The 10275-nt window shown below is 59.6% G+C and overlaps 1 protein-coding gene and 2 pseudogenes across 1 annotated transcript; 2 read left to right on the top strand and 1 right to left on the bottom strand.

Annotated features, from left to right (window-relative positions):
- The first annotated feature begins 716 nt into the window (after nucleotides 1–716).
- On the top strand, nucleotides 717–3556 carry LOC122872754 (annotated as a pseudogene).
- On the bottom strand, nucleotides 3553–4343 carry LOC122872755 (ribosomal RNA large subunit methyltransferase G-like). The gene is made up of 2 exons (XM_044188785.1): nucleotides 4274–4343; nucleotides 3553–4223 (listed from the first exon to the last, which is right to left on the bottom strand). The coding sequence occupies exons 1-2, from the start codon at nucleotides 4341–4343 to the stop codon at nucleotides 3553–3555; spliced, it is 741 nt and encodes a 246-aa protein (XP_044044720.1).
- A 1189-nt stretch (nucleotides 4344–5532) lies between these two features.
- Nucleotides 5533–6869, top strand: LOC122872756 (annotated as a pseudogene).
- Nucleotides 6870–10275: the final 3406 nt, after the last annotated feature.

Consider the following 10275-nt stretch of genomic DNA (forward strand, 5'->3'; position numbering starts at 1 on the left):
TCGTGCTGTACGACCGCAACGGCGAGGCCATCTGGGCCTGCGCCAACGTCGACGCCCGCGCCAGCCGCGAGGTGGCCGAACTCCAAGAGATCCACGACGACCGTTTTGAATCCGAAGTGTATGACGCCGGTCAGACGCTGGCGCTGAGCGCCATGCCGCGCCTGCTGTGGCTGGCACACCATCGCCCGGATATTTGGCCCGCAAGGCCGCCACCATCACCGCGATCAGCGACTGGCTGGCGGCGAAGCTTTCGGGCGAGCTGGCGGTCGACCCGTCTAACGCGGGCACCACCGGCATGCTGGATCTCTTCTCCGCGACTGGCGGCCGGCGCTGCTCGACATGGCCGGGCTGCGAGCGGACATCCTCTCCCGGTGAAAGAGACCGGCACCGTGCTGGGCGCTATCACCAAAGAGGCCGCAGCAGCAGCGGCCTGCGCGAAGGCACCCCGGTGGTGATGGGCGGCGGCGACGTGCAGCTGGGCTGTCTGGGGCTGGGCGTGGTTCGCGCCGGACAAACCGCGGTGCTGGGCGGTACCTTCTGGCAGCAGGTCGTAAACCTGCCGCAGGTGCGCACCGACCCCGAGATGAACATCCGCGTGAACCCGCACACGTTATCCCCGGCATGGCGCAGGCGGAGTCGATCAGCTTCTTTACCGGGCTGACCATGCGCTGGTTCCGCGACGCCTTCTGCGCCGAGGAAAGCTGATTGCCGAACGGATGGGGATGGATACCTATTCCCTGCTGGAAGAGATGGCGAGCCGCGTACCGGCAGGCTCCCACGGGGTGATGCCGATCTTTCCGACGCGATGCATTTCAAGCAGTGGTACCACGCCGCGCCGTCATTTATTAACCTCTCCATCGACCCGGAAAAGTGCAACAAAGCGACGCTGTTCCGCGCCCTGGAGGAGAATGCGGCGATTGTTTCGGCCTGCAACTTCGGCGCAGATCTCGCGCTTCTCCGGCGTGACGTTTGAGAGCACGGTGTTTGCAGGCGGCGGGTCCAAAGGGGCGTTATGGAGTCAAATTTTTAAGCGACGTCACCGGGCTGCCAGTGCGCGTGCCGGAGGTGAAAGAGGCGACAGCGCTCGGCTGCGCAATTGCGGCAGGAGCGCGGGCGCGGGGCTGTTTGCGGATATGGCTTCGACGGGCGAGCGGCTGGTGAAGTGGAGCCGCGAGTTCACGCCGAGCCCGCAGCACCGCGAGCTGTACGACGGCATGATGCAGAAGTGGCAGGCGGTGTACGCCGACCAGCTGGGGCTGGTGGACAGCGGGCTGACGACATCGATGTGGCAGGCGCCGGGCTGGTGCGGGCATCCCCAAGGGAGGGAGATTACGTCCCCTCCCTGTGGGAGGGTTAGGGTGAGGCATCAGGCCACACCAATATTTGAATCCCATCACAATCACTGCAATCCCTTTTCCCTTTTACTTCGTGCTGGCTAAATTAGTAACTCATCCGACCACATAACAATAATTTTACACTGGAAGAGACTATGAGCCGCTACCCGTCGTTATTCGCCCCCTCGATCTGGGGTTCACCACACCAAAAACCGCGTGTTGATGGGCTCGATGCACACCGGGCTGGAGGAGCATCCGGACGGGGCCGAGCGTCTGGCGGCCTTCTATGCCGAGCGCGCCCGCCACGGGGTGGCGCTGATTGTCACCGGCGGCGTGGCCCCGGCCCCTTCCGGCGTGGGCATGGAGGGCGGCGCGGTCCTGAACGATGCGTCGCAGCTGGCACACCACCGCATTGTGACCGACGCGGTTCACCGCGAGGGCGGTAAAATCGCCCTACAAATCCTGCACACCGGACGCTACAGCTATCAGCCGAACTCGGGTCGCGCCGTCGGCTCTTCAGGCGCCGATTAACCGCTTTAAACCTCACGCCCTTACCACGACGAGATCCGGCATTGATTGACGACTTCGCCCGCTGCGCGGCGCTGGCGCGCGAGCGCGGCTACGACGGCGTTGAGGTGATGGGCTCAGAAGGCTACCTGATAAACGAGTTCCTCGCCGCCCGCACCAACCAGCGCGACGACGAATGGGGCGGCGACTATGCCCGCCGGATGCGTTTTGCCGTGGAGGTCGTGCGCGCGGTGCGCGAGCGTGCGGGCGCGGACTTTATAATCGTCTTCCGCCTGTCGATGCTCGACACGTGGAAGGCGGCGCGGACGTTTGACGAAACGGTCCAGCTGGCGCAGGCGATTGAAGCCGCAGGTGCCACCATTATCAACACCGGTATCGGCTGGCACGAGGCGCGCGCATCCCGACCATCGCCACGCCGGTACCGCGTGCGGCGTTCAGCTGGGTAACCCGCAGGCTGAAGGCAAAGTATCTGTTCCGCTGGTCACCACTAACCGCATTAACGACCCGCAGGTGGCGGACGATGTGATCTCGCGAGGCGATGCCGATATGGTGTCGATGGCGCGGCCGTTCCTGCCGATGCCGAACTGCTCTCCAAAGCGCAAAGCGGGCGCGCGGATGAGATCAACACCTGCATCGGCTGTAACCGTGCCTGTCTGGATCAGATCTTCGTCGGCAAGGTCACCTCTTGCTCGGTTAACCCGCGCGCCTGCCACGAAACCAAAATGCCGATCGTTCCGGCGCAAAACAAAAAGCGCACGGCCGTGGTGGGCGCAGGCCCGGCAGGGCTGGCGTTTGCGGTGAATGCCGCTTCCCGCGGGCACAGCGTGACGCTGTTTGATGCGCTGGCGGAGATTGGCGGCCAGTTTAATATCGCCAAACAGATCCCCCGGCAAAGAGGAGTTCTGCGAAACGTTGCGCTACTACCGCCGGATGATCGAGCTTACAGGCATCGATCTGCGGCTTAACCAGTTTGTCAGCGCGGCGGATCTGATCGATTTCGACGAGGCGATCCACGGCGAGCGGGATCGTACCGCGCATGCCGGCGATCGAGGTATCGATCATCCGAAAGGTGTTGAGCTATCTGGATGTATTGCGTGACAAAACGCCGGTTGGCGAGAAGGTGGCGATTATCGGCTGCGGCGGGATCGGCTTTGATACCGCCATGTACTTAGCCAGCCGGGCGAAGCCACCAGCCAGAACATTGCCGAGTTTTGCGTGGAATGGGGTATCGACACCAGCCTGAGCCAGTCCGGCGGGCTACGCCCGGAAGGGCCGCAACTGCCGAAAAAGCCCGCGCCAGATCGTGATGCTCCAGCGTAAAGCCAGCAAGCCGGGCGAAGAGGCTGGAGGCAAAACCACGGGCTGGATCCACCGCGCCACCCTGCTCTCACGAGGGGTGAAGATGATCCCGGCGGTCAGCTACCAGAAGATCGACGACGAGGGCCGCTGCACGTGACGATCGGCGGTGAGCCACAGCTGCTGCGCGTGGATCATGTCATTTTATGTGCCGGGCAGGAGCCGAAGCGCGATCTGGCGGATCCGCTGCGCGAAGCCGGTAAACGGTGCATTTGATTGGCGGGTGCGACGTGGCGATGGAGCTGGACGCGCGGCGGCAATTGCGCGGGGACGAAATTAGCTCTGGTGATCTAAAACATTGCCCGGTGGCGCTGCGCTTACCGGGCAAAACATCTTAACGACGACGCCCCAGCTTCACCGCCTTCAGCACCACAAACTTGTTGTTGGTCGCAACGGTGACGCAGTTTCCGAAAATCTTCTTCAGCTTGTGGAAGTAGTCCGGTGGCGGTTCGCCACGATGTACAGCAACTCGCCGTTGATTTTCAGGCAGCGGCGCGCGTGGTGGAACATCTCCCCACGCAACGTTATCCGTCAGGGCGTGCTTCTGGTGGAACGGCGGGTTGCTGTGAACACGGCGTTGAAGCGGAACGGCTCTACGCCCGACAGCGCGTTGTTGATCATAAACTCGCAGCGGTCCAGCGCTTCCGGCATGTTGGTTTCCACGTTCAGACGACTGGAGGCCACCGCCATCGGCGACTCGTCGCTGAACACACACGCTGGCGTCCGGGTTCTTCGCCAGCAGCGTCAGGCCAATCACACCGTTGCCGCAGCCCAGATCGACAATCTCACCTTCCAGATTTTCCGGCAGATGTTCCATAAAGAAACGCGCGCCGATATCCAGCCCGGTGCGGGAGAACACGTTTGCATGGTTGTGGATGGTCCAGTCGGTCCCTTCCAGCTTCCAGCTCAGGGTCTCTGGCGCGTCGGCCAGTTCAGGCGCGCTGAACGTACAGTTGATCAGGCGCGCTTTTTCCACGCCAGCGTCGTGGTGGTCGGGCCGAGGATCTTCTCAAACAGCTCCAGCGTCGACGTGTGAATATCACGCGCTTTGGCACCCGCGATAATGCGGGTTTCTGGCGTCACGACCTTACGCAGCGCACGCAGCTGTTGCTCCAGCAGCGCCATGGTTTTTGGCACCTTAATCAGCACCACGCCCGGCGCCTGCGGGTAATCCCGCGGTGCTGTCGAGGAACTTCACGCTGGACTCTTCGATGTCGTTATGGCGCAGGTTTTCACGCGTCGCCAGCTCGCTCAGGTAGGAATCGCCGATGCTGTATGGCGTGTGCTCCGCCGAGGCGCAGCCCAGCGCGCCAAAGGCGTCATTCAGGATCAAAACCGGGCCGCGGATTTCAGTCTCATCCAACTGCTGCAGCAGATAGTCATCCGCCGCTTCCCCACGCCTGAAGCGGAGTTAACGTCGTCCGTTTCCGGAAACGTTTAAGGTTGAGTGAACGGAAACCGTTGTCTAAGTGGCTCATCGGCCCTCCTGAATGGTAAAATTTGGCGTATCCCTGAAAAGGGTGCGTGAGTATACCCGTTTTATTGTCGATTTGGGGCGTTGATGAACCAACTTACTTATCTCGTGGCTATCCGGAACATTTACTGACTCAGGTTCGCAGCCTGATTGCCGAGCAGAAGCTCGGCGCGGTGCTGGAAAACGCTATCCCGGTACGCACGATTTCGCGACTGATAAGGCCCTCTGGCAGTATACGCAGGATCTGAAAAAGCCGTTATCTGAAGAAGCGCGCCGCCGATCAACAAGGTGATGTACGACAACACGATCCACGTGCTGAAAAACGCGCTCGGCCTGCACACTGCCATCTCCCGCGTGCAGGGCGGCAAGAAGCTGAAGGCAAAAGGCCGAAATCCGCGTCGCGACGGTTTTCCGTAACGCACCGGAAACCTTTCTGCTGCGGATGATCGTCGTCCATGAGCTGGCACATCTGAAAGAGAAAGAGCACGACAAAGCGTTCTATTCCCATTATGCTGCCACATGGAGCCGCAGTACCACCAGCTGGAGTTTGATACCCGGCTATGGCTTACGCATTTATCGTTAAAGAGTAATGCGGAATAGCGCACGCGAATTGTCATGATGACGTGCTACAGGCTAAAGGTTCCCCGCTACGGAGTACGTAAACGTTTATGATACGTTTCGCAGTCATTGGAACGAACTGGATCACGCGCCAGTTCGTCGACGCCGCCCACGAAACCGGCAAATATAAACTTTACCGCGGTCTATTCCCGCAGCCTCGAGCAGGCGCAGAGTTTTGCTAACGACTACCTCGTTGAGCATCTCTTCACCTCGCTCGACGAGATGGCGCAAAGCGACGCCATTGACGCGGTCTATATCGCCAGCCTGAACTCCCCTGCACTTCCCGCAAACGAAGCTGTTCCTCAGCCATAAAAAAGCATGTGATTTGCGAGAAGCCGCTGGCATCGAATATTCAGGAAGTGGAAGCGGCCATTGCGCTTGCCCGCGAAAACCGGTGGTGCTGTTCGGAAGCGTTTAAAACCGCCAGCCTGCCGAATTTTCCTGCTGCTGCAGCAGTCCCTGCCGAAAATTGGCAAAGTGCGTAAAGCCTTTATCAACTACTGCCAGTACTCGTCGTCGCTACCAGCGCTGCTCCGACGGCGAGAACCCGAACACCTTTAACCCGGCCTTCTCTAACGGTTCGATTATGGATATCGGCTTCTACTGCCTGCCTCTGCCGTGGCCAATGGGGGGCGAGCCGCATGGCGTAACGGCCACCGCCAGCCTGCTGGAAAGCGGCGTGGATGCGCACGGTTTAGCGGTGCTGGACTACGGCGATTTCAGCGTTACGCTGCAGCACTCCAAGGTGAGCGATTCCGTGCTGCCAAGCGAAATTCAGGGCGAAGCGGGCTCGCTGGTTATCGAGAAGATCTCCGAGTGCCAGAAGGTGAGCTTTGTGCCGCGCGGCGGTAAAGCGCAGGAGCTGACGCAGCCTCAGCATATTAACACTATGCTCTGCGAGGCAGAGGTCTTCGCACGTCTGGTGGAAGACAACGAAGTGAATCACCCGGGCCTCGCGGTGAGCCGCACCACGGCGAAACTGCAACGGAGATCCGCCGTCAGACCGGCGTGGTGTTTCCGGCAGACGGCGTGAGCGCAGGAAGCTATCGCGTAAAACTGTGTAATGAAACCGTGCAGACCATTGACGAAACCAATGGTCTGACATTTTGTTACCTGCAAAGGGGGAGTAACTTCTTCGCCGGTGGATCGTCATTACGATGCGTTAAACACGCATCCGGTCGCCGGAGCAACCCTCGTGGTTGTAAAGTGAGACCTTGCCGGAAGGCGAGGTCTATGCATAAAAGCTAACGGCTATCGTCTTCTGACCATGGCCGTTTTTGTTTTTATGTGTAAGGAAAATAGTATGCATTCTGTCGGCACTCCAATGTTGTGGGGCGGATTCGCGGTTGTCGTGCTCATCATGCTGGCGATCGACCTCTTTTGCAGGGCCGTCGCGGCGAGCACGGCATGAGCGTGAAGCAGGCCGCCGTCTGGTCTCTGGTGTGGGTTACCCTCTCCTGCTGTTCTGCGCCGCCTTCTGGTGGTATCTGGCCTCGACCGAAGGCCGCGCGGTGGCCGATCCTCAGGCGCTCGCCTTCCCTCACCGGCTATCTGATTGAAAAAGCCCGGCGGTTGATAACGTCTTCGTCTGGCTGATGCTGTTCAGCTACTTTTGCCGTACCTGCTGCCCTGCAGCGTCGCGTGCTGGTCTACGGCGTGCTGGGTGCCATTATCCTGCGAACCATTATGATCTTCGCCGGCAGCTGGCTGATTACCCAGTTCGAATGGCTGCTGTATGTATTCGGCGCGTTCCGAGGTGTTCACCGGGGTGAAAATGGCGCTGGCGAAAGAAGACGATACCGGTATCGGCGATAAGCCGCTGGTGAAGTGGATCCGCGGCCATCTGCGCATGACCGACAAGATTGAGCGAGCATTTCTTCGTGCGCAAGAACGGCTGTTGTTTGCCACCCCGCTGCTGCTGGTGCTGATTCTGGTCGAGCTGAGCGACGTGATTTTCGCGGTGGACAGCATTCCGGCGATCTTCGCGGTGACCACCGACCCGTTCATCGTCCTGACCTCTAACCTGTTTGCGATCCTCGGCCTGCGTGCGATGTACTTCCTGCTGGCGGGCGCGGCGGAACGCTTCTCCATGCTGAAGTATGGTCTGTCGGTGATCCCGGTGTTTATCGGTATCAAGATGCTGATCGTCGATTTCTACCATATCCCGATCGCCATTTCGCTCGGCGTGGTGTTTTGGCATTCTGATCGTGACGCTGATTATCAATACCGGGTTAACCGCCAGCACGATAAGAAGCAGCAGGCTTAATGCGTTTTGCCCGGTGGCGCTGCGCTTACCGGGCCTACAACGTCACCCGTAGGCCGGGTAAGCGCAGCGCCACCCGGCATTTTCGTTAAGTTAACAGTTAAAAACATGACGTACCACGTAAAATCCAGCATTTTACGCTTCCGCCTTTCGCTGCTTTCCTGATACTCAACGGGCAAACAAATACTTACATCCGGACACAAATGTGACTTAGAGCACATCCCGGATGGAACGCAATTTCACTCAGGAATAACGTATGAGCACACAATCAAGCGGTCTGTTCGCGCGCCCTGGCGCAGGGCAGCCTCGTAAAACAAATTCTGGTCGGGTTAGTGCTGGGTATTCTGCTGGCCATGGTGTCAAAACCTGCTGCGGAAGCCACGGGACTGCTCGGTACCCTTTTCGTTGGCGCACTGAAGGCCGTCGCACCGGTACTGGGTTCTGATGCTGGTGATGGCGTCAATCGCTAACCACCAGCACGGGACAAAACCAACATTCGCCCTATTCTGTTCCTGTATCTTCTGGGAACCTTCTCTGCGGCCTTAACGGCCGTGGTGTTCAGCTTCCTGTTCCCGTCCACGCTGCACCTGACCAGCGCGGCCGGTGATATCACGCCGCCATCCGGCATTGTCGGAAGTGCTTCGCGGCCTGCTGATGAGCATGGTATCTAATCCAATCACCGCGCTGATGAATGCGAACTACATTGGCATTTTGGTCTGGGCGATTGGACTCGGCTTCTGCGCTGCGTCACGGTAACGACACCACCAAAACCGGTGAACGATATGTCGAACGCAGTCACCTTTATGGTGAAGCTGGTGATTCGCTTTGCGCCTATCGGGATCTTTGGTCTGGTTTCTTCGACGCTGGCAACCACCGGTTTCGACGCGCTGTGGGGCTATGCGCAACTGCTGGTTGTTCTGGTCGGTTGTATGCCGCTGGTGGCGCTGGTGATCAACCCGCTGCTGGTGTTCTGGCAGATCCGCCGCAACCCGTATCCGCTGGTGCTGACCTGCCTGCGCGAGAGCGGCGTGTACGCCTTCTTCACCCGCAGTTCGGCGGCGAACATTCCGGTCAACATGGCGCTGGCCGAGAAGCTGAACCTGACCGAGACACGTATTCCGTGTCGATCCCGCTGGGTGCAACCGTGAACATGGCGGGCGCAGCAATCACTATTACCGTGCTGACCACGGCGGCGGTGCATACGCTGGGTATTCCGGTGGATCTGCCGACCGCACTGCTGCTGAGCGTGGTGGCGTCGCTGTGTGCCTGTGGCGCATCGGGCGTCGCGGGCGGTTCGCTGCTGCTGATCCGCTGGCGTGTAATATGTTTGGCATCCCGAACGAGATCGCGATGCAGGTTGTGGCCGTCGGCTTTTATCATCGGCGTGCTGCAGGACTCCTGCGAAACCGCGCTGAACTCTTCTACCGACGTGCCTGTTTTACCGCAGCGGCCTGTCAGGCGGAAGACGCGCGTTTAGCGAAGAATGCCCTGCGAGGTTAATAGCAAAACGGCAACCCTGAGGTTGCCGTTTTTGAAGTGTTATCCTCTCCCCGTGGGAGAGGGTCAGAATGAGGGCACCAGCCCGCACCGATTAAAAGCGTCACGCCACTCTTTAAAATCGCCAGCTCGCGGAAGTCATTCTTCTCGTTACAGGTCTGCTTACCGTTCGCAAATTCCCACGATAGTGTCCACAAACTCCGTCAGCAGCTGCGGCATCGCTTTGCCGTGGATCAACCGGCCCGCATCAAAGTCGATCCAGTGTTTTTCTTCGTCGCCAGCTCGCTGTTGGTGGCGATTTTCACCGTCGGCACAAACCCGCCGTACGGCGCCACCGCGGCCAGTACTGAACAGCACCATATGACAGCCCGCTCCCGCCAGCGCGCTGGTGGCGACCGCATCGTTGCCCGGTGCGCTGGAGCAGGTTCAGCCCGTGCGTTTTCAGGCGCTCGCCGTAGCGCAGCACGTCCACCACCTCGGCTCGCGCCCGCTTTCTGGGTGCAGCCGAGGGATTTCTTCCAGCGTGGTGATCCCGCCCGCCTTGTTGCCCGGCGACGGGTTTTCATAAATCGGCTGATTATGGGCGATGAAGTACTGTTTGAAGTCGTTCACCATGGTGACGGTTTTCTCAAACGTCTCTTCGTCGCGGCAGTGGCTCATCAGAATACGCCCGCGCCAAACATTTCGGCACTTCGGTCAGCACCGTGGTGCCGCCGTTAGCGATGACGTAGTCGGAGAAACGGCCGAGCATCGGGTTAGCGGTAATGCCGGAAAGACCATCAGACCCGCCGCACTCCAGACCAAACTTCAGCTCGCTCAGCTTGCCCGGCTCGCGCTTGTCATGGCGCATGACGTCATACAACTGATGAAGCTGCTCCACGCCCGCTTCCACTTCGTCGTCCTGATGCTGGCACACCATAAAATGCACGCGCTCAGGGTCGAATTCCCCAGCGTGTCGCGGAAAGCGTCAACCTGATTGTTTTCGCAGCCAAGGCCAATCACCAGCACCGCGCCTGCGTTGGGTGGCGCACCATGTTTTGCAGCATGGTGCGGGTATTGATGTGGTCGTCACCCAGCTGCGAGCAGCCGTAGTGGTATGGCTGAACAAATGCACGCCGTCAGTGCCTTCGGCATCGTTGGTCTCTTTCAGGAAACGCGTCTGAATTTGACGCGCAATCCCGTTCACGCAGCCGACGGTCGGGAGG

This window comes from Siniperca chuatsi, unplaced genomic scaffold (assembly GCF_020085105.1).
Source record: "Siniperca chuatsi isolate FFG_IHB_CAS unplaced genomic scaffold, ASM2008510v1 Contig00105, whole genome shotgun sequence".
NCBI lineage: Eukaryota > Metazoa > Chordata > Actinopteri > Centrarchiformes > Sinipercidae > Siniperca > Siniperca chuatsi.